The following is a 24,847-nucleotide window of genomic DNA, read 5'->3' on the forward strand; positions in this document are numbered from 1 at the left end:
ATTTGTCTGGATAAAGTGGCAGATTGGCTCACAACATATCAATTAGTATTAAATCCAGATAAGACTATAACATCTTGGATAGTAGGACAGGGCACATGTCCAGCAGTGGTACCTATGCTATTTGGCAAGAACATCCCTACAGTTAAATCTTTTAGATACCTTGGGGTTATAATTGATTCTGCTCTGACTTTCGAGGAACAAATATCTGATGTAGTGAAAAAATCTTTTTTCCATCTTAGGAGACTTCGGTCAGTTAGGAATTCAATTAGTAAGGATTCCCTTAAAACGTTGACATCTGCTTATATTACCTCACGCTTAGACTACTGTAATATCATATATTCAGGGATCACCCAAGCTAGCTTGAAGCGATTACAAAGAATACAGAATACTGCAGCACGTATGATTTGTAGGGCCCGGAGGGATGACAGAGTAACACCTTTGCTACATCAACTGCATTGGCTTCCAGTTGAAGCAAGAGTTAAGTTTAAAGCCTTAGTCTTGACCCATAAGGCCTTTTATACACTAAATCCTGACTACCTGTCAAATCTAACTATTCCTTACACTGCCACACGAACCCTTAGATCCCTGACAGATAACAGGTTAGTGATTCCTCCTCTTGCTAGGGCTAGATGGGAATCTACACGGAATTCGGCTTTTTTCTATCTGTCTCCCTCTCTTTGGAATGGCCTTCCAAAAGAGATCAGACTTGAGAAATCTTACTTTCATTTTCGGAAACTTTTGAAAACCTTCTACTTTATCGAGTATGTAGATCAGAATTTAGAATAATGGAAGAAAGGTTATAAATGGGCATCTGTAATATATACTAAGTCAAAACTGTATTATCTGTCTGTGTAGATTATATTATGTATTTAATTTTGTATCTGCAGTGTTCTCCTGTGTATTAATCATGAGTTATATTGTTTTCATCTTATGTAGCTAGTTTGTTGGGTTTGCTGTGCTTTCCTGTAATGATTGGAGTTCTAATGTTTGTCCAATTTGTACTTATTGTACTGCTTTTTTTTTTTTTTTTTTATAAATTGTAAACCGTTCTGTCTTGCAGTAGCAATAAGATACGGTATATAAATTGATGTAAATAAAATAAATAAATAAATAAAATAAAATCTTCAAATATCTTCATCCTACCACCGAATGTATCTAGGATCCTCTCATGACTATGTCACAATAAAGCGAATGCTACATACCTGTAGAAGGTATTCTCCGAGGACAGCAGGCTGATTGTTCTCACTGATGGGTGACGTCCGCGGCAGCCCCTCCAATCGGAATCTTCACTAGCAAAGGCCTTTGCTAGTCCTCGCGCGCCAATGCGCACCGCGCATGCGCGGCCATCTTCCCGCCCGAAACCGGCTTGTGCCGGCCAGTCTTATATGTAGCAAAACAAAGACAAGGGAAGACACAACTCCAAAGGGGAGGCAGGCGGGTTTGTGAGAACAATCAGCCTGCTGTCCTCGGAGAATACCTTCTACAGGTATGTAGCATTCGCTTTCTCCGAGGACAAGCAGGCTGCTTGTTCTCACTGATGGGGTATCCCTAGCCCCCAGGCTCACTCAAAACAACAACCATGGTCAATTGGGCCTCGCAACGGCGAGGACATAACTGAGATTGACCTAAAAAATTTACCAACTAACTGAGAGTGCAGCCTGGAACAGAACAAACAGGGCCCTCGGGGGGTGGAGTTGGATCCTAAAGTCCAAACAGGTTCTGAAGAACTGACTGCCCGAACCGACTGTCGCGTCGGGTATCCTGCTGTAGGCAGTAATGAGATGTGAATGTGTGGACAGATGACCACGTCGCAGCTTTGCAGATCTCTTCAATGGTGGCTGACTTCAAGTGGGCTACCGACGCTGCCATGGCTCTAACATTATGAGCCGTGACATGACCCTCAAGAGCCAGCCCAGCCTGGGCGTAAGTGAAGGAAATGCAATCTGCTAGCCAATTGGATATGGTGCGTTTCCCCACAGCCACTCCCCTCCTATTGGGATCAAAAGAAACAAACAATTGGGCGGACTGTCTGTTGGGCTGTGTCCGCTCCAGGTAGAAGGCCAATGCTCTCTTGCAGTCCAATGTGTGCAGCTGACGTTCAGCAAGGCAGGAATGAGGATGGGGAAAGAATGTTGGCAAGACAATTGACTGGTTCAGATGGAACTCCGACAAGACCTTTGGCAAGAACTTAGGGTGAGTGTGGAGGACTACTCTGTTATGATGAAATTTGGTGTAAGGGGCCTGGGCTACCAGGGCCTGAAGCTCACTGACTCTACGAGCTGAAGTAACTGCCACCAAGAAAATGACCTTCCAGGTCAAGTACTTCAGATGGCAGGAATTCAGTGGCTCAAAAGGAGGTTTCATCAGCTGGGTGAGAACGACATTGAGATCCCATGACACTGTAGGAGGCTTGACAGGGGGCTTTGACAAAAGCAAACCTCTCATGAAGCGAACAACTAAAGGCTGTCCTGAGATCGGCTTACCTTCCACACGTTAATGGTATGCACTGATTGCACTAAGGTGAACCCTTACAGAGTTGGTCTTGAGACCAGACTCAGACAGGTGCAGAAGGTATTCAAGCAGGGTCTGTGTAGGACAAGAGCGAGGATCTAGGGCCTTGCTGTCACACCAGACGGCAAACCTCCTCCATAGAAAGAAGTAACTCCTCTTAGTGGAATCTTTCCTGGAAGCAAGCAAGATACGGGAGACACCCTCTGACAGACCCAAAGAGGCAAAGTCTACGCTCTCAACATCCAGGCCGTGAGAGCCAGGGACCGGAGGCTGGGATGCAGAAGCGCCCCTTCGTCCTGCGTGATGAGGGTCGGAAAACACTCCAATCTCCACGGTTCTTCTGAGGACAACTCCAGAAGAAGAGGGAACCAGATCTGACGCGGCCAAAAGGGAGCAATCAGAATCATGGTGCCTCGGTCTTGCTTGAGTTTCAACAAAGTCTTCCCCACCAGAGGTAAGGGAGGATAAGCATACAGCAGGCCCTCCCCCCAATCCAGGAGGAAGGCATCCGATGCCAGTCTGCCGTGGGCCTGAAGCCTGGAACAGAACTGAGGGACTTTGTGGTTGGCTCGAGATGCGAAGAGGTCTACCAAGGGGGTGCCCCACACCTGGAAGATCTGTCGCACTACACGGGAATTGAGCGACCACTCGTGAGGTTGCATAATCCTGCTCAACCTGTCGGCCAGACTGTTGTTTACGCCTGCCAGGTATGTGGCTTGGAGCACCATGCCGTGACGGCGAGCCCATAGCCACATGCTGACGGCTTCCTGACACAGGGGGCGAGATCCGGTGCCCCCCTGCTTGTTGACGTAGTACATGGCAACCTGGTTGTCTGTCTGAATTTGGATAATTTGGTGGGACAGCCGATCTCTGAAAGCCTTCAGAGCGTTCCAGATCGCTCGCAACTCCAGAAGATTGATCTGCAGATCGCGTTCCTGGAGGGACCAGCTTCCTTGGGTGTGAAGCCCATCGACATGAGCTCCCCACCCCAGGAGAGACGCATCCGTGGTCAGCACTTTTTGTGGCTGAGGAATTTGGAAAGGACGTCCCAGAGTCAAATTGGACCAAATCGTCCACCAATACAGGAATTCGAGAAAACTCGTGGACAGGTGGACTACGTCTTCTAGATCCCCAGCAGCCTGGAACCACTGTGAAGCTAGGGTCCATTGAGCAGATCTCATGTGAAGGCGGGCCATGGGAGTCACATCTGCCGAGCTGTGATCTGCTGGGACGCTCGCACCCGCGAGACGAGGGACAAGTTGTTGGCTCTCGTCTCTGGGAGATAGGCGCGAGCCGTCCGAGAATCCAGCAGAGCTCCTATGAATTCGAGTCTCTGTACTGGGAGAAGATGGGACTTTGGATAATTTATCACAAACCCCAGTAGCTCCAGGAGGCGAATAGTCATCTGCATGGACTGCAGGGCTCCTGCCTCGGACGTGTTCTTCACCAGCCAATCGTCGAGATATGGGAACACGTGCACCCCCAGCCTGCGAAGTGCCGCTGCTACTACAGCCAAGCACTTTGTGAACACCCTGGGCACAGAGGCGAGCCCAAAGGGTAGCACACAGTACTGGAAGTGACGTGTGCCCAGCTGAAATCGCAGATACTGTCTGTGAGCTGGCAGTATCGGGATGTGTGTGTAGGCATCCTTCAAGTCCAGAGAGCATAGCCAATCGTTTTCCTGAATCATGGGAAGGAGGGTGCCCAGGGAAAGCATCCTGAACTTTTCTTTGACCAGATATTTGTTCAGGGCCCTTAGGTCTAGGATGGGACGCATCCCACCTGTTTTCTTTTCCACAAGGAAGTACCTGGAATAGAATCCCAGCCCTTCTTGCCCAGATGGCACGGGCTCGACCGCATTGGCGCTGAGAAGGGCGGAGAGTTCCTCTGCAAGTACCTGCTTGTGCTGGAAGCTGTAAGACTGAGCTCCCGGTGGACAATTTGGAGGTTTTGAGGCCAAATTGAGGGTGTATCCTTGCCGGACTATTTGGAGAACCCACTGATCGGAGGTTATGAGAGGCCACCTTTGGTGAAAAGCTTTCAACCTCCCTCCGACTGGCAGGTCGCCCGGCACTGACACTTGGATGTCGGCTATGCTCTGCTGGAGCCAGTCAAAAGCCCGTCCCTTGCTTTTGCTGGGGAGCCGAGGGGCCTTGCTGAGGCGCACGCTGCTGACGAGAGCGAGCGCGCTGGGGCTTAGCCTGGGCCACAGGCTGTCGAGAAGGAGGATTGTACCTACGCTTGCCAGAAGAGTAGGGAACAGTCTTCCTTCCCCCCAAAAATCTTCTACCTGTAGAGGTAGAGGCTGAAGGCTGCCGGCGGGAGAACTTGTCGAATGCGGTGTCCCGCTGGTGGAGCTGCTCTACCACCTGTTCGACTCTCTCTCCAAAAATGTTATCCGCAAGGCGAGTCCGCAATCCGCTGCTGGATTCTATTCTCCAGGTCGGAGGCACGCAGCCATGAGAGCCTGCGCATCACCACACCTTGAGCAGCGGCCCTGGACGCAACATCAAAGGTGTCATACACCCCTCTGGCCAGGAATTTTCTGCACGCCTTCAGCTGCCTGACCACCTCCTGAAATGGCTTGGCTTGCTCAGGGGGAAGCGCATCAACCAAGCCCGCCAACTGCCGCACATTGTTCCGCATGTGTATGCTCGTGTAGAGCTGGTAAGACTGGATTTTGGCCACGAGCATAGAAGAATGGTAGGCCTTCCTCCCAAAGGAGTCTAAGGTTCTAGAGTCCTTGCCCGGGGGCGCCGAAGCATGCTCCCTGGAACTCTTAGCCTTCTTTAGGGCCAGATCCACAACTCCAGAATCATGAGGCAACTGAGTGCGCATCAGATCTGGGTCCCCATGGATCCGGTACTGGGACTCGATCTTCTTGGGGATATGGGGATTAGTTAAAGGCTTGGTCCAGTTCGCAAGCAATGTCTTTTTTAGGACATGGTGCAAGGGAACAGTGGACGCTTCCTTAGGTGGAGAAGGATAGTCCAGGAGCTCAAACATTTCAGCCCTGGGCTCGTCCTCCACAACCACCGGGAAGGGGATGGCCTTAGACATCTCCCGGACAAAGGAAGCGAAAGACAGACTCTCAGGAGGGGAAAGCTGTCTTTCAGGAGAGGGAGTGGGATCGGAAGGAAGACCCTCAGACTCCTCGTCAGAGAAATATCTGGGGTCTTCTTCCTCTTCCCACGAGGCCTCACCCTCGGTGTCAGACACAAGTTCACGGACCTGTGTCTGCAACCGTGCCCGACTCGACTCCATGGAGCCACGTCCACGATGGGGGCGTCGAGAGGTAGACTCCCTCGCCCGCATCGGCGAAGCTCCCTCCGCCGACGTAGTCGGGGAGCCTTCCTGGGAGGCGACGGCAGCCGGTACCGCACGCGGCACCGACGCTGGAGACCTCACCTCGGGTGATGGGCCCGCCGGCGCCACGCTCGACGGTACCGGTGGTGCAAGCACCGCCGGTACCGGAGGGGTAGGGCGCAGCAGCTCTCCCAGAATCTCTGGGAGAACGGCCCGGAGGCTCTCGTTCAGAGCGGATGCAGAGAAAGGCATGGAGGTCGATGCAGGCGTCGACGTCAGAACCTGTTCCGGGCGTGGAGGCTGTTCCGGGCTGTCCAGAGTGGAGCGCATCGACACCTCCTGAACAGAGGGTGAGCGGTCCTCTCGGTGCCGATGCCTGCTGGGTGCCGACTCCTTCGGCGACCCAGAGCTCTCGGTACCGACATGGGAAGGGGACCGGTGACGATGCTTCTTCGACTTTTTGGGACGAAGCATGTCACTAGGAGGACGTAGAATCCAGCCGTCGCTTCCTCGGGGCCGAGATCGAAGAAGGTCGGTCTCGGGGGGGCTGTACCGCAGGAGCCCTCAGGGTAGGGGGAGACCCACCCGAAGGCTCACCGCCACCAGCAGGGGAATGGACAGCCCTCACCTGCACTCCAGACGAAGCACCACCGTCCGACGACATCAGCAGACGAGGTCCCGGTACCACCGACGTCGATGCAGCTGTCCGATGTCTCGGCGCCGATGCAGAGGGCCGATGCCTCGATGCACTCGATGTACTGGCCGCCGAGGTTGAAGGTGTGGACGCTGAAGACGTCGATGCACTCGATACCCCCGGTGCCGATGCCGACGAAGAGCCCGAGAACAAAATGTTCCACTGGGCTAACCTCGCTACCTGAGTCCGCCTTTGCAAAAGGGAACACAGACTACAGGCCTGAGGGCGGTGCCCAGCCCCCAGACACTGAAGACACGACGCGTGCCTGTCAGTGAGCGAGATTACCCGGGCGCACTGGGTGCACTTCTTGAAGCCGCTGGAAGGCTTCGATGTCATGGGCGGAAAAATCACGCCGGCGAAATCGAAAGACGAAATGGCGAAATTTGGCACAGAAAAAAGGGAAATTTCGACCGGGGCCTAAGTAAGGCCTACCCCGACGACGAAAGAAAACTTAACGGGGCGAAAAACTCGAAGTAGAGGAAGGGAAAAACCAAAAATGGTTAATCCAAACACTTTCTGGATTTCTCACAGAAAATAGTCGAAAAACGACGCGCGAGGCCGACTTATCGGGGCACGAACGGTAAAGCACAACCGTACCGAGCGCGGAGAAACGAAGACTGGCCGGCACAAGCCGGTTTCGGGCGGGAAGACGGCCGCGCATGCGCGGTGCGCATTGGCGCGCGAGGACTAGCAAAGGCCTTTGCTAGTGAAGATTCCGATTGGAGGGGCTGCCGCGGACGTCACCCATCAGTGAGAACAAGCAGCCTGCTTGTCCTCGGAGAACACTCTGTAAGCCACACTGAGCCTGCAAATAGGTGGGAAAATGTGGGGTACAAATGTAATAAATAAATAAATAAATAAACCGGCTCATCTTTATCCACAGGTTTGTTCACCCCTTCAAAGAAATGTAGTAGATTGGTGAGGCAAGATTTCCCTTCACTAAATCCATGTTGACTTTGTCTCATTAATCCATGCTTTTGAATATGCTCTGTAATTTTGTTCTTTATAATAGTCTCTACCATTTTGCCCGGCACCGACGTCAGACTCACCGGTCTATAATTTCCCGGATCTCCTCTGGAACCTTTTTAAAAAATCGGCGTTACATTGACCACCCTCCAATCTTCCGGTACCACGCTCAATTTTAAGGATAAATTTTCGTCACCCTTCTTTGCACCTTTTCTAATTCCACTATATCTTTTTTGAGATACGGCGACCAGAATTGAACACAAGGATAAATGACATATTACTAACAATAGCTCTGCAAGCTCATTTTTCAGTTCTATCAGTATGTTGGGATGAATGCCATCCGGTCCAGGATATCTGCTGCTCTTCAGTTTGTAGAACTTCCAGGTTTACAAAGAATTCATTACGTTTCTCCGAATCATCAGCTTTAAATATCATTTCTGGCAACGGTATCCCACCCAAATCTTCCTTGCAAGGAATTCATTTAATCTCTCCACTAAGGCTTCGTCTTCCCTGATCGCCCCTTTTACTCTTCGGTCATCTAGCGGTCCAACCGATTCTTTTACCGACTTCCTGCTTTGAATATACCTAAAAAAAAAATTTTTTTACTATGTGTTTTTGCCTCCAACACAATCTTTTTTTCAAAGTCCCTCTTAGCCTTCCTTATCAGCGCTTTGCATTTGACTTGACATTCCTTATGCTGTTTCTTATTATTGTCGGTCGGTTCCTTCTTCCATTTTCTGAAGGATTTTCTTTTAGCTCTAATAGCTTCCTTCACCTCACTTTTTAACCATGCCAGCTGTTGTTTGGTCTTCCATCCTCCTTTTTTAATACGTGGAATATATTTGGCCTGGGCTTCCAGGCCACACAGAAAAAGTACCTGCATGTAATAAATGTAAACCACTTTGCTAGTATCACAGAGAGGCAAGTATATCAAATCTATGGCCCTTTACCTTTTATCTCCGCTATACAGCGCTGAATATATTCAGCACTGTGATGAAATTATGAGTTATTAAAACAAGACCTTTTGGTTGCCTGCCAGTAGCTGTGAAGAATAAGTCTGGGAATATTAGCAATTGAGCATAAGTTCAGTGGCGTTCCTAGCCAGGATGGCACCCGGGGCAGATCGCCGATGCGTCCCCCCCCCAGGTGCACGCTGCTGGGGGGGGGAGGGGGTGCCGCGGCGTGCGCCTGTTGGCTCCGAAAAGTTCGCTAACTTCGCTTGTTCGCTGCAGCTCCCTCTGCCCCGGAACAGGAAGTAACCTGTTCCGGGGCAGAGGGAGCTGCAGCGAACGAGCGAAGATAGCAAACTCGGAGCCAGGCGCGCGCCGCGGCACCCCCCAGCGGCATGCATCCGGGGCGGACCGCCCCCACCCCTTGGTATGCCACTGCGTAAGTTCAAGGCAGAATTCCGAGGCAATATCCAAGAAAGCTGGAGTGGGGGAGGTAATTTCTGAATAGTAGCCAAATAGTTCTGGCCAAGCAACACTGAAGTCACTGTAAGGAATTGGGGTGACAGCTAGAAGTTGAGAAATTACAGAAACCAGAAACACGAGGCTGTCCTAATGGTTCAGTGCTGCCTTCTGCCTTATGGGAGATATGGATATGATTCCATGCTCTGTTTCTGTTCCTCAGATTAACCATGTACTTGAGATGTGGTGTTGGGATGAATATTTAAAATGTCCACCTAATTTTCTTTATATGTTAATCAATGTTATGGAAAATTGGAAGAATAGTCATGAATGCTAAATTGGAATGCGTGAACAAGGCGACTTATGTCACGTAACACTGCATCTCTCAGGGATTTTGTTGCATTGGCACCATTAACTCACAGAACACGAGCTCAGCTTTTCTGAATATTCCAATCTGCCAGCATTTCTGACAAAGCTTCAGCTAGGCCAGCTCCCATGTGACTTCCATGAAAAAATTCACAAAGCAGAACAGCAAATTACTGCTGGTAGTCATCGCTGATCCAGTGGGTGGTAAGACAAAAGACTGAGTTGTGTTTTCAGAAGTCTATGAATCACTGGTGAAGGAAATTCTTTTAGCTTCATCAATAGCATTTTGCACATTATCTTTAATACATTCATACATAATGGATAACCTTTTATGAAAAATATTTTCTTGACAGCATTTTGTATCTAGGCTTTATAATGTATGTTGGCTTTTTAAAGCTAATGTTTTCAACAATGGAGAGACTGAAAATCAGTGGCTATCATTTTATCGACTACACCCTCTGGGCTATATCCCACTGCGTTTTCATCAACATAAAATCGTTTAAGCTTGGCTGACTTTCCAGGTTATTTGCACACTTCACCAGTATGCTTTTATATTTGTTGGTATGTCTGTGCTTTAAATAATTTAAAGCAGAGGTTGTGAACTTTTTCAATTGGCCTATGCTGTAAGAAATCAATGTCTTGCATATGGTGCACATAGCTTTGCTTGAATCTTCATTCATTAATGTAAAGTAATTCTATATAGAACTTTATCCATTATTTTGCTGAATATGAATAATATATTTGGTACACTATTCATGGCCGAATCGGTTCAAATACAAATATTTGGTGCAGCTCTAGATACAAGCACAGTTTCCTCACTAGGAAACCAACAGATCCCACTGAATGGTGGTCAATGATTGTGCCCTATCACCTTACTCCAGGGTCAAATTTCTGTGACTTGAAATGCTCTGCATACCTGAAATAGCCTCCCGAGCTAGTCAGTCTGAGAGGTCAAAGGTTCTGCCATCTCCTGTGTAATCCACTCAAGTCCTCCTCGTTATGCTTGACTTCAGAAAGTAATGAAGCTGGAAGAAAGGTTACAACTATCTCAATCAAGCTTTCTGCTGCTTCCTGTTACCTGTGGTGTTGTCCCGCAGAAGCTGGTGGTCAGTATCTACAATAGGAGATGTGGCTGCACCCCCTAGCACGCTTCCAGGGGTCACATAAGGATCAGATTCTGGGTCAATGCTTTGGATACCTTTCCATGGCACTCCTGGCTGGAACTCTGGGATAGAAAGAAGTAAAAAAAATTAGAAAACAAGGGACACACCTTCAAAACATCCCACATAAAAATCTACCATACAAGGCATGCTAAATTATTTCACCTTATTAAGACCAAAATAATTTCTTACTATCACTGAAATGGCTTACCTGTATCAGGTGCTCTCAAAAGTTAAGATGACTGGTTACATATGTGGGTGACATCACTGATGCAAAGCAACTCCCTGAGCTTTTGAAAAACCTTGTAAAAGATTTGTGGGCATTCATGGGGTGTCCTTTGACTAACATATGAGACTTAAGGGTATCTACAAAGTATAAAATCAATTTTGACAGAGAATGACTAAGTGACTGATCATCCTGTACTCTCCTCAGAGAACACTGGTTACAGGTAGGACAGTTGTCATTTGCTTTCTCTTAAAGCAAATTCAGGATATTTTTTTATATTTATATTTTTGTTACATTTGTACCCCGCGCTTTCCCACTAATGGCAGGCTCAATGCGGCTTACATGGGGCAATGGAGGGTTAAGTGACTTGCCCAGAGTCACAAGGAGCTGCCTGTGCCTGAAGTGGGAATCAAACTCAGTTCTTCAGTTCCCCAGGACCAAAGTCCACCACCCTAACTACTAGGCCACTCTCAGTCATACATATGGGAACTCCTAGTTAAGGGCTGCTTTCAACCTAGAAAGGGGGGGGGGACTCCCCCTTAACAAAACCACCAAAGGGCAGGAAGAAACCTTTGTGGAGGTAAAACCCTTTTTTCTTGTTTTTACACTTAGTATGAATGCACCTGGATTCTGTCCTTGAAAGACACCTTGGAAGACAGACTGATCAAACTTACTGAAAGGGGACTAAGTATTCAGACATGTATGGGGTGCAAACATATTGGCAATTTCAAGTTGCAAGCTTACAAATCTCCATGGAAACTGAAATTAGATAGTCTACCACCACCGACATCATAGTTTTAGCAATAGAAACCAGACATACCCACTTAAATCAGTTCTGCCGAGAAGGAAATTCAATTACAAACTCTTTGGTTGCTGCAATCCCAGATCAATTGAGGCCAAAAGAAACAAAAGGGTAGGTAGAATTTTATGGGCTCTGTCCTGCCCCAGAGAGATGGTAACAGCTATTCTGTAATCCAAACTGTGCAGGGTTTATCTACTTCTATGAACATAAATGTTTATCTACTTCTATGAACATAAATGTTTGCAGGGCAACCAACCGATTATGGAGGAATTCTCACGCCATTGTAGGCTGGAATTTGGGATAAATGTAGCACACCACCCCGTTATGATAAAAGATTAGCATATGGTGGATAAGTCGCTAGAGTCTGAAGATCACTACCTCTTGAGACTGAAGTGACAAGCATCATCAGAGCAAATTTCCAGGTCAGATACTTAAGCCCACAAGAGGCCAGGCTCAAAAAGTTTTTATTAACTGGATGAGAAATATGGTGAGGTCCTGTGACACAACAGGGGCTTCAACTGAAGAAAGCCCTGCATTAGGTACCGACTGCACTGAGAGGCATCTAAAGAGTTAGTTTTGAGACTAGACTCAAAAGTGTATAAGATATTTTGACAGCCGAGTAGGGAAGGTAAGGGATTGAGGGTACCCCACGTGGCATACCTCCTCCATTTAAATCCATATAATTTGCTGGGTTCCTTCCTAGAAGCTAGAAAAGCCTGAGGAACTTCATCATCATTTCATTTTCAACATTCAAGTTGTGAGAACTCGAGACTGGACAATGGGATGAAAAAGCATACCTTGCTTTAGTATAATTTGTGCTGTGGAATTGCTCAAATTATCTGAATTCTCAAGAGATGGCTCAACTGCAGAACTTAGGTGTCATCGTTTTGTTCCTACCTGCTTGTTCATTTAGAACCTGACTACTACAGCCCAGGCTTTTAAAGTGTATATCATAGCTTGTAGCTCAAGAAACCTGACATGGAATTGTGATCCTAGAAAGACCAGGGGTACTAGGTATAAAACCCTTGCCTATGAACACCTCTGTTCAGGACAGATATCTCCACTGTTAGAACAATTTGGTGAGTGGGATTTGGAAAGGTTAGAATGGTATATAAAAGCCAACACAAACAAGGAGTCCTTTGCATTTATAGCACTTAGATGGGGCTACACACAGATTCATTCAACACAGTCTGAGATAGGCATTTATTCAGACACTTATGCAAGTAAGGAAACAAATGATTCTCTCTCCAGATTACACAGAAATACTGCAATGATTGTCATTTTGCAAATAGCCTTGGCAGTGATGCTAGGGCAAAAAGGTTTATAAATGTATCTCTTCCCAGCTAAGTAGGTGATTTTTTTGTTAAACCTTAGATCTTTAATGGATGGGTAAGAAAATGAAGATACATACCTGTAGCAGGTATTCGCCGAGGACAGCAGGCTGAATATTCTCACTGATGGGTTGTCGTCCACGACAGCCCAGGAGACCGGAACAAAATTTTCAAAGAAAAAAAGAAGTCTCTAGAACACTCCGTCGTGCAGGCCGAACGCACCGTGCATGCACGAATGGCTTCCCGCCCGCGATGCGAGCGTACCCCTACTCAGTTTATTAAAATCAAAATATAGAACTGTAACAACTCCAACGGGGAGGAGGGAGGGTTTGTGAGAATATTCAGCCTGCTGTCCTCGGAGACTACCTGCTACAGGTATGTATCTTCATTTTCTCCGAGGACAAGCAGGCTGAATATTCTCACTGATGGGGTGTTCTAGACTTGGTCCTTAGTGGAGTGCATGATCTGGTGAGGAACGTAATGGTACTGGGGCCGCTTGATAACAGTGATCATAATATGATCAGTTTTGATATCAACCTTGAAGCAACTATACACAGGAAGTCAAATACGTTAGCGTTTAAAAAAGGAGACTATGATAAAATGAGAAGAACGGTTAAAAAAAAAAAACTTAGGGAGGCAACTGAGAGGGTAAAAACTGTACAACAGGCATGGATGCTGTTCAAAAATACCATCCTGGAGGCCCAGGCCAAACATATTCCGCGAATTAGAAAAGAAAGACGGAAGTCCAAAAGACAGCCGGCATGGTTGAAAAGTGAGGTGAAGGAAGCTATTAGGGCTAAAAGAAACGCCTTCAGAAAATGGAAAAAGGAACCGTCTGAAAATAACAAGCAGCAGCATAAGGAGTGTCAAAGCAAATGCAAGGCGCAGATAAAGAAGGTCAGGAGGGAGTGGAGGAGTGGCCAAGTGGTTAGTGTGGTGGACTTTGGTCCTGGGGAACTGGGTTCGTTTCCCACTGCAGGCAAAGGCAGCTCCTTGTGACTCTGGGCAAGTCACTTAACCCTCCATTGCCCCAGGTACAAATAAGTACCTGTATATAATATGTAAGCCGCATTGAACCTGCTATGAGTGGGAAAGCGCAGGGTACAAATGTAACAAAAATAAAAATAAAAAATAAAATTACAAAAAAAAGATAGCATTAGAGGAAAAAAAACATAGCAAAAATGTTTTTCGGTATATTAAAAGCATTGAAGCCGGCAAAAGAATCGGTTGGGCTGCTGGATGTCCGAGGGGTAAAATGGGCCATCAAGGAAGATAAAGACGTAGCGGAGAGATTGAATAAATTCTTTGCTTCAGTCTTCACCGAGGAAGATTTGGGTGGGATAGCGGTGTCGGAAATGGTATTTCAAGTGGACGAGTCGGAGAAACTTACTGACTTCACGGTAAACCTGGAGGACATAATGGGGCAGTTCAGCAAACTGAAGAGTAGCAAATCTCCTGGACCGGATGGTATTCATCCTAGAGTACTGATAGAATTGAAAAATGAGCTTGCGGAGCTACTGTTAGTGATATGCAATTTATCCTTAAAATCGAGCGTGGTACCGGAAGATGGAGGGTGGCCAGGGTGGCCAATGTAACGCCGACGTAACGCCGATTTTTAAAAAAGGTTCCAGGGGAGATCCGGGAAATTATAGACCGGCCTGACGTCGGTGCCTGGGAAAATGGTAGAGGCTTTATCAAAAACAAAATAACTGAGCACATCCAAGAACATGGCTTACTGAGACCAAAATAGCACGGCTTTTGTGTGGAGAAATCTTGCCTGACCAATTTACTTCAATTCTTTGAAGTAGTAAACAAACATGTGGACAAAGGGGAGCCGGTTAAATGGGCACTATTCACAATAGAGAAGGGTAGTTAGTGGGGTTCCTCAGGAGTCTGTGGTAGGACCCCTGCTTTTAATATATTTATAAATGATTTCGAGATGGGAGTAACTAGCGAGGTAATTAAATTTGCTGATGATACAAAGTTATTCAAAGTCGTGAACTCGCGACAGGATTGTGAAAAATTACAGAAGGACCTTACGAGACTGGGAGACTGGGCGGCTACATGGCAGATGACGTTTAATGTGAGCAAGTGCAAGGTGATGCATGTGGGGAAAAAAGAACCCGAATTATAGCTACGTCATGCAAGGTTCCATGTTAGGAGTTGCGAACCAATAAAGGGATCTGGGTGTCGTCGTCGATAATACACTGAAACCTTCTGCTCAGTGTGCTGCTGCGGCTAAGAAAGGGAATAGAATGTTGGGTAATATTAGGAAAGGTATGGAAAACAGGTATGAGGATGTTATAATACTATTGTATCGCTTCATGGTGTGACCGCACCTTGAGTACTGTGTTCAATTCTAGTCGCCGCATCTCAAGAAAGATATAGTAGAATTGGAAAAGGTGCAGTGAAGGGCAACTAAAATGATAGCGGGGATGGGACGACTTCCCTATGAGGAAAGACTAAGGAGGCTAGGGCTTTTCAGCTTGGAGAAGAGACGGCTGAGGGGAGACATAAAATACTAGGACTGGGGGGCATGCGATGAACTACAGTGTAGTAAATTTAAAACAAATCTGAGAAAATTTTTCTTCACTCAACGCATAATTAACTCTGGAACTGGTTGCCGGAGAACGTGGTAAAGGCGGTTAGCTTAGCAGAGTTTAAAAAGGGGTTAGACGTTTTCCTAAAGGACAAGTCCATAAACCACTACTAAATGGACTTGGGAAAAATCCACAATTCCAGGAATAACATGTATAGAATGTTTGTACGTTTGGGAAGCTTGCCAGGTGCCCTTGGCCTGGATTGGCCGCTGTCGTGGACAGGATGCTGGGCTCGATGGACCCTTGGTCTTTTCCCAGTGTGGCATTACTTAAGTACTTATCCCTAGCCCCCAGGCTCACTCAAAACAAAGAACATTGGTCAATTGGTCCTCGCAATGGCGAGGACGTAACACAGATTGACCTAAAAAGAAACACAACTAAGTGAGAGTGCAGCCTGGAACACAACATAAATGGGCCTAAGAGGGTGGAGTTGCATTCTAAACTCCGAACAGATTTTGCAGCACCAACTGCCCAAACCAACTGTCGCGTTGGGTATCCTGCTGAAGGCAGTAGTGAGATGTGAATGTGTGGACTGATGACCATGTTGCAGCCTTGCAAATCTCTTTAATGGAGGCTGACTTCAAGTGAGCCACCGATGCAGCCATGGCTCTGACATTATGAGCCGTGACATGGCCCTCCAGACTCAGCACAGCTTGGGCATAAGTTAAGGAAATGCAATCCGCTAGCCAATTAGAGATGGTGCGTTTTCCAATGGCGACTCCCCTCCTGTTGGGATTAAAAGAAACAAACAGCTGAAAAAGGCCAATGCTCTCTTGCAGTCTTCACCAGGGCGGGTATGAGGATGGGGAAAGAATGTTGGCAAGACAATTGACTGGTTCAGATGGAACTTCGACACCACCTTCGGCAAGAACTTAGGGTGAGTGCGGAGGACTACTCTACTATGATGAAACTTGATATAAGGTGCATGCACTACCAGGGCTTGGAGCTCACTGACTCTACAAGCTGAAGTAACAGCCACCAAGAAAATGACCTTCCAGGTCAAGTACTTCAGATGGCAGGAATTCAGTGGCTCAAAAGGAGCTTTCATCAGCAGGGTGAGAACGACGTTGAGATCCCAAGACACTGGTGGAGGTTTGACAGGGGGCTCTGACAAAAGCAAACCTCTCATGAAGCGAACAACTAAAGGCTGTCCAGAGATAGGCTGACCTTCTTCACGTTGATGATAAGCACTAATTGTACTAAGGTGAACCCTTATGGAGTTGGTCTTGAGACCAGACTCTAACAAGCGTAGGAGGTATTCAAGCAGGGACCGTGTAGGACAAGAAAAAGGATCTAGGGCCCTGCTGTCACACCAGACGGCAAACCTCCTCCATTTGAAAGAGTAACACTTTTTTGTGGAATCTTTCCTGGAAGCAAGCAAGTCACAGGAGACACCCTCTGAAAGACCTAAAGAGGCCACTTCTAAGCTCTCAACATCCAGGCCGTGAGAGCCAGAGACTGGAGGTTGGGATACAGAAGAGACCCCTCATTCTGGGTGATGAGGGTCAGAAAACACTCCAATCTCCACGGTTCTTCAGACGACAACTCCAGAAGAGGAGGAAACCAGATCTGACGAGGCCAGAAGGGAGCAACCAGAATCATAGTTCCGCGGTCTTGCATGAATTTCAGCAAAGTCTTCCCTACTAGAGGTATGGGCGGATACGCATACAGAAGGTCTGTCTCCCAACGTAGGAGAAAGGCATCTGATGCTAGTCTGTCGTGGGCCTGAAGTCTGGAACAGAACTGAGGGACTTTGTGATTGAGCTGAGTGGCAAAAAGATCCACCAAGGGGGTGCCCCATGCTTAGAAGATCTTGTGGACAACGCCTATCTTTAGTGACAACTCGTGAGGTTGCATGACTCTGCTCAACCTATCGGCCAGACTGTTTTTTACGCCTGCCAGATACGTGGCCTGGAGAAGCATGCCGTGATGGTGCGCCCAAAGCCACATCTTGACGGCTTCCTGAGACAGAGGGCGAGATCCGGTGCCCCCCTGCTTGTTGGTGTAACATATTGCAACCTGATTGTCTGTCTGAATTAAAATGATTTGATTGGACAGCCGATCTCTGAAAGCCTTGACAGCATTCCAGATCGCTTATAATTCGAGGTTGATCTGAAGATCCTTTTAATGAAAGGACCAAGCTCCTTGGAGTGTGATCCATCTACATGGGTTCCCTACCCTAGGAGGGATGCATCCGTCGTCAGCACTTTCTGCGGCTGAGGAATTTGGAATGGACGTCCCAAGGTCAAATTGGATCGAAAGGTCCACCACTGAAGGGATCTGCAAATCTTGGTGGAGAGACGGATTACATCCTCCAGATCCCCTGTGGCCTGACACCACTGGGAAGCTAGAGTCCATTGAGCTGATCTCATATGTAGATGTCCCATGGGAGTCACATGAACTGTGGAAGCCATGTGCCCTAAAAGTCTCAACATCTGACGAGCTGTGATCTGTTGAGACGCTTGAGTCAAGGACACTAGGGCCAGGAGATTGTCTGCCCTTACCTGGGGGAGATAAGCTGGAGACGTCTGTGTGTCCAGCAGAACTCCAATGAATTCCAATTTCTGTACCGGAACAAGGTGGGACTTTAGATAATTGATTACAAACCCCAGTAGCTCTAGCAGTCGAATAGTCATCCGAATGGACTGTAGAGCCCCTGCCTCCGAGGTGCTCTTCACCAGCCCATCGTCGAGATAAGGGAACAAATGCACTCCCAGTCTGCGTAGCGATGCTGCGACAACTGCCAGACACTTTGTGAAGACTCTGGGCGCAGATGCGAGGCCAAAGGGCAGTACACAGTATTGAAAGTGCTGGTGTTCCCAGCCGAAATCGAAAATACTTCCTGTGAGCTGGAAGTATCGAGATGTGAGTATAGGCATTCTTTAAGTCCAGAGAACATAGCCAATCGTTTTCCTGAATCATGGGAAGAAGGGTGCCCAGGGAAACCATCCTGAACTTTTCTAGGACTAGGAATTTGTTCAGTGCCCTTAGGTCTAGGATGGGACGCATTCCCCGTTTTCGTTGGCACAAGGAAGTACTTGGAATAGAATCCAAGCCCCTCTTCCCCTGGTGGAACGGGTTCGACAGCATTGGCCTTTAGAAGGGTGAAGAGTTCCTCTGCAAGTACCTGTTTGTGCTGGGAGCTGAAGGACTGAGCTCCCGGTGGGCAATTTAGAGGTTTGGATAACAAACTGAGAGTGTATCCTAACCGGACTATTTGACGAATCCACCTGTCGGAGGTTATAAGAGGCCACCTTTGGTGAAAAAATATCAACCTCCCCCCGACCGGAAAGCCGTCCAGCACGGACACTTGTTCTGAGGCTATGCTGCACTGGAGCCAGTCAAAAGCTCGTCCCTTGCTTTTGATGGCGCACGGCATTGACGGGAACGCGCGTGCTGGGACTGAGCCTGAACCGGCTGCTGAGAAGTAGGGGTGTACCTACGCCTATTATAGGAATAGGGAGCACTCCTCCTCCCTCCAAAAAACCTTCTGGATGAGGAGGTGGTAGCAGAAGACGCCCGGCGGGAGAGAGAATCCATAGCATCATGGTGCTTTTTGATCTGATCGACCATGTCCTCTACTTTCTCTCCAAAAAGATTATCCCCCCGGCAAGGAACATCCGCCATTCGCTGCTGGGTCTTATGATCCAGGTCAGAGACACGCAGCCATGAGAGTCTGCGCATGACTATACCCTGAGCAGCTACCCGGGATGCTACATCAAAAGTGTCATAAGTTCCCCTGGCCAGGAATTTGCGACACGATACGTCTTCTGCTGCCTGACCACCTGGTGAAAAGGTTCGGCGAGCTCGGGAGGAAGTGCTTCCACCAAACTAGACAGTTGCCTCACCGAGTTCCGCAAGTGGATGCTCGTGTAGAGCTGGCGAGTCTGGATCTTGGCGGCAAGCATAGCAGCCTGATACGTTCTCCTCCCAAAAGTATCCAAGGTCCTAGACTCTCTGCCTGGGGATGCTGAGGCATAGTCTCTAGTACTCTTGGCTCTTCTGAGAACAGAGTCCACCACCACCATGGAATCATGAGGAAGTTGGGCCTTCACCATTACAGGCTCTGCATGGACTCTGTACTGGGACTCGGATTTTTTGGGGACCACAGGATTAGAAAGAGGGCACGACCAATTTCGCAAAAGCACTTCCCTCAGTGTATTATGCAAGGGGAGAAGGATAATCCAAGACCTCGAGCATCTCGGCCCTGGGCTCATCCACAACCTCCATAGGGAATGGAATGTCCTTAGGCATTTCCCGAACAAAAGATGAAAAAGAAAGACTCTCAGGTGGAGACATTCTACTTTCAATTGGCGGAGTGGGATCAGAGGGAAGCCCACATGACTCTTCCTCCAAAAAGTACCTGGGGTCTTCCTCCTCTTCCCACGAGCGCTCATCCTCGGTATTGGTCAAAAGCACTCTAAGAGCACCCCGAACACCAGCCTGTCTGGACATCGAGGAACGACGACCTCGTGAGGGGTGTCTAGAAGTCGACCCCTGCCTGGACTCCGGTGAAGCTTCCTCCACCGATGTCGAGGGGGAATCGACCCGGGTGGCGGCCGATGCTGGTACCGATAGCGGCACCGAGGACGGAGACCTCACCACAGGCGACGGCCCAGATGCTGCTTCCGCAGCCGGTACAGAAGGCGCAAGCAATCCCAACACCGAAGCAGATTGGCACAGCAATCCCTCCAGAAGCTCCGGGAGAAGGACCCTGATGCGCTCGTCGAGAACTTCCATCGGAAAAGGCTGGGGGGCCGGTGCAGGAGTCGGTGCCAGAATCTGAGGGGGTTCAAGAGCTGGTACCAGGCTGGCAGATGACCGACGCATTGGCATTTCTTGTATGGAGGGTGAGTGGTCCTCTTGGCGCCGACGCTTTTCGGGTGCCGACTCCCTCGGCTCCCCGGACTTCTCGGTACCGTGCACGGAAGGAGATCAATGACGGTGCTTCTTAGCCTTTGCTCGATGCCCGTCATCGAGACTCCTCGGTACCGAAGAGGACGTGGAATCCTCACGCCTCCTCGGTGCCGGGTCCGACAAAGGTCGGTCCCGGGGGGCTTGCATAGCAGTAGACCTCGAGATAGGTGGAGACCCACTCGATGCCTCACTGCTCCCAGCTCGATGCGGTTGTTCGGCAGCCATTACCTGCGCTCTTGATGTCGCTGCTTCCCTTGATGTTGACGCCGCCGACTTCGGTACAGATGTCGATGCCAATGTCGAAGGACCGGACCGATCTGCAAAATGTTTCTCGCGTTGAGCCTCCCGAGCCACTTGAGTCCATTTCTTCATCAACAGCACAGCTTACAGGCAAACTGGCAGATGGTCGGGCCCAAGGCACTGAAGACACCACACGTGGGTGTCGGTACTCGAGATGGTCCAGTTACAGCGAGTACAGCGCTTGAAGCCGCTGGGAGTCTTTGATGACATGGATGGGAAACAGTGGCTTTGAAATTAAAAGACTCGATGGTGCCAAATAAAAAGGCAGAAAAAAAGGAAAAAATGATCCGGCCGAGCAGCCTAAAGGGCGGCCGTGACGAAAAAAGAAAGGAAACTTCAAAGGGTGAAGAAAAACTAAGAAATAAGGGAAAAACATCTTTTTTAAAATTTATAACTATGAAGATAACTTTAAACAAAACAGAAAAAGAGGGAGCGGTAAACGCTAAATCTATCTCCTGAGCCGAAAAAATGGAGCGTAATCGACACAGAGTACTCTCCAGACTGTGGATCAAAAAGAACTGAGTAAGGGCATGCTCGTGTTGCGGGAAGCCATTTGCACATGTGTGGTGCGTTCGGCTTAATTGTTGTTCTCTACGTTTTAGTCTCTTGACCAACTTGTGTTATATTTTCTCTACGTTTTAGTCTCTTGACCAACTTGTGTTATATTTTTATTAATATTTGTAAGCATTCCAAATAACAATATTCACGAAGAAGGCATATAAAACCAAATAAATAATGGTACTGGATGTAGCATTTCCCTACAATAAATTTAAGATACTAGTCATGACTGGGAGGTAACTCTCTGGGTAAACGCATCTTTGCGATGCAGGGAATACAGTTAATCTCCTTCATTTAAGAGTAAAATATCATCACTTAGGGAAATCTTTCTTACGAATGTCATGAAAAGTTATCTGCTTGTTTCCTTCAGACTGAGGACGCATTTGCTGTGAAACCCCTGTCCTCTTATCCAGGGGTGTAGCCAGACCTTGCAGTGGGAGGAGGCCAGAGCCCGAGGTGGGGGGGAACACTTTAGTCTGCCCCCCCGCCACTCCCCTCCTCGTTGCTTCCCCTCACCACCTCATTGTTCCCCCCGCCGCACCCCACAGTAGCAAATACCTTTGCTGGCGGGGTCCCCAACCTGAAGCCTTCTTCAGCGCTGGTCTCTGGCCGCATTCGTTGCCCTGCTTTTTTTTCCTGCTGACATCCTGTGCGCACTCCTTTAAGTGAAACTGAGTATACACAGTTTCACTTAAAGGAACATGCAGGATGTCAGGAGGAAGAAAGAGCACAGGGCAGGGAACGTGGCGAACCCAGAGACCGGCGCTGAAGAAGGCTTCAGCTGGTGGGGGCTGGGGACCCTCGCCAGCAAAACCAGGGGCCCAGATGAAATTGGGGGGGGGGGGGGGGGGGGCTAGGCCCCTGTGGTCCCACCTAGCTACGTCACTGCTCTTATCTACAGTGGGATAGGCTTTGCTGCTTTGGTCAGGAAGGAGGGGATGCAAATTCCAGCAATTCTTGATAAGAAAGAGGATGAACTCATCCCTTTAGTGATTTAGAGGGATTTTCATTACATGTAATTTGTGGTCTTCCTTTCTACTCTGGAGAACTCAGTTGTCCAAGGTTATGAGGAACCAACTAGTTACATAAAACCTTCACTTACAAGGAGATTGACAGGTATGCAGAATCAAATGTAGGTCGAGTTGTGTAACAAACCAACATCCTATCTCTGGTTCTGACTTATTGCTATATGGGGTTTTAAGGATCTGTGATCTCGAGGGGAAAACTTTGATTTTGTTGCAAATGGGAACGAAGGAACAAAGAAAATGCTCTTGGAGGAAAGCACTGTGTACTCTGTGGTCTAACCCAATATTTCAAGTGATTGAAAAGGCGGAGCAGAAGGGTCTGAAGTGTAAACTTGGTCACTTCCTTAACCTTGCTCTTAAAGAAGTTCTCTCCACTACAGGGTATGATTGCAAGCCTGTCTTGTATAACCTCTTTCAGGCACGAGGATAAAGCCATGAAATCCAGCGTAAGTCAACAGCTTTTGCAGAAATGGATAGACTCCATTTCTGCAAAAGCTGTTGACTTAAACTCAATGACCTTTGTAGGACAGAATGACTGTATTAACCATATAGATGTGATATGATACTATGGGAGAATCAAAGCTGAGCAAACCGGGGGTTATGCCAGAGGACAGTAGCAACGAAGGGTGAAGCACAAGTGATTTTCTGACTCCTTTCAGGGTAAATTTGTCTTGACCTCATCCTCTCCTCCTCCGGCTCACCCTCCAATTTCCACGCTTCTGCTCTCCTTCTCTCCGATCATCACCTGATCACATTTACACTTCTTCACCCCCCCCCCCCCTCTGCCCCGTCCAACTTTAACCACCACCTCCAGGAATCTCCAGGCTATTGACCCCCCACTTTATCCTCTAGTATCTCTAATCTCCTCGCCTCCATATGTCCTCCGAGACTGTAGACAAAGTGGTTTCCGCTTACAATGCCGCTCTCTCCTCTGCTTTGGACACCCTCGCTCCATCCACCTCCCGTCCTACAAAGCGTACTATTTCCCAGCCTTGGCTGACCCCTTGCATCCGTTACCTTCGCTCCTGCACCCGATCCGCTGAACGCCTCTGGAGGAACTCTCGTACCCATTCAGACTTCCTTCACTACAAATTCATGCTATCCTCCTTCCACTCCTCCCTATTCCTTGCAAAACAGGACTATTACACCCAATTGACCAATTCTCTCAGCTCCAACCCTCGTCGTCTCTTCACCACCCTTAACTCCCTCCTCAAAGTGCCCCCCGCTCCCACTCCCCCTTCACTCTCTCCTCAATCACTGGCTGACTACTTCCGCGACAAGGTGCAAAAGATTAACCTTGAGTTCACTACCAAGCCACCACCTCCTCTTCAGCCTGTAGCCCCATCCAACAACCAACCAACCATGGCCTCTTTCTCCTCCTTTCCTGAGATCACCGAGGATGAAACCTCCCGCCTTCTTTCCTCCTCGAAATGCACCACCTGTTCCTCCAATCCCATCCCCACCAACTTACTTAACACCATCTCCCATACTGTCACCCCCTCCATCTGTCGCATCCTTAACCTCTCTCTCTCTCCACTGCAACTGTCCCTGACACCTTCAAGCACGCCGTAGTCACACCTCTCCTAAAAAAAACCATCACTTGACCCTAACTGCCCCTCCAACTACCGCCCCATCTCTCTCCTACCCTTCCTCTCCAAAATACTTGAGCGCGCCGTTCACAGTCGCTGCCTTGATTTTCTCTCCTCCATGCCATCCTCGATCCACTTCAATCCGGTTTTCGCCCTCTACACTCGACAGAAACAGCACTCTCTAAAGTCTGCAACGACCTGCTCCTCGCCAAATCCAGAGGCCACTATTCCATCCTCATCCTCCTCGATCTATCCGCGGCGTTTGACACTGTCAATCATGATTTACTTCTTGCCACACTGTCCTCTTTTGGGTTCCAAGGTTCTGTCCTCTCCTGGTTCTCCTCTTATCTCTCCCATCGCACCTTCAGGGTTCACTCTCATGGATCTTCCTCCACTCCCATCCCACTATCTGTTGGAGTTCCCCAGGGATCTGTCCTTGGACCCCTTCTCTTCTCAATCTACACCTCTTCCCTAGGCTCACTGATCTTATCTCATGGTTTTCAGTATCATCTTTATGCTGATGACACCCAGCTATATCTCTCCACACCAGACATCACCGCGGAGACCCAGGCCAAGGGATCGGTCTGCTTATCCGACATTGCTGCCTGGATGTCCAACCGCCACCTGAAGCTGAACATGTCCAAAACCGAGCTCCTCGTCTTTCCACCTAAACCCACTTCTCCTCTTCCTCCACTCTCTATCTCAGTTGATAACACCCTCATCCTCCCCGTCCCATCTGCCCGCAACCTCGGAGTCATCTTCGACTCCTCCCTCTCCTCTGCGCATATCCAACAGATTGCCAAGACCTGTCGCTTCTTCCTCTTCAACAGCAGCAAAATTTGCCCTTTCCTTTCTGAGCACACCACACGAACTCTCGTCCACGCTCTCATTACCTCTCGCCTTGACTACTGCAACTTACTCCTCACCGGTCTCCCACTTAGCCACCTATCCCCTCTTCAATCCGTTCAGAATACTGCCGCACATCTTATATTCCGCCAGAACAGATATACTCATATCACCCCTCTCCTCAAGTCACTTCACTGGCTTCCGATCAGTTACCGCATACAATTCAAGCTTCTCTTTCTTA

At 48.4% G+C, this 24,847-nt stretch overlaps 1 protein-coding gene across 1 annotated transcript in view; it reads right to left on the bottom strand.

Moving 5' to 3' along the window:
* The window catches only part of TNRC6B (trinucleotide repeat containing adaptor 6B), a gene marked incomplete at its 5' end in the record, with an annotated part of 663,786 nt that overhangs the window by 137,298 nt on the left and 501,641 nt on the right, over positions 1 to 24,847 (bottom strand). Inside the window, 1 exon segment of the mRNA XM_030210577.1 lies at positions 10,331 to 10,477. Within this exon segment, the coding sequence (XP_030066437.1) occupies positions 10,331 to 10,477 (147 nt within the window).

This window comes from Microcaecilia unicolor, chromosome 1 (genome assembly GCF_901765095.1).
Source record: "Microcaecilia unicolor chromosome 1, aMicUni1.1, whole genome shotgun sequence".
NCBI lineage: Eukaryota > Metazoa > Chordata > Amphibia > Gymnophiona > Siphonopidae > Microcaecilia > Microcaecilia unicolor.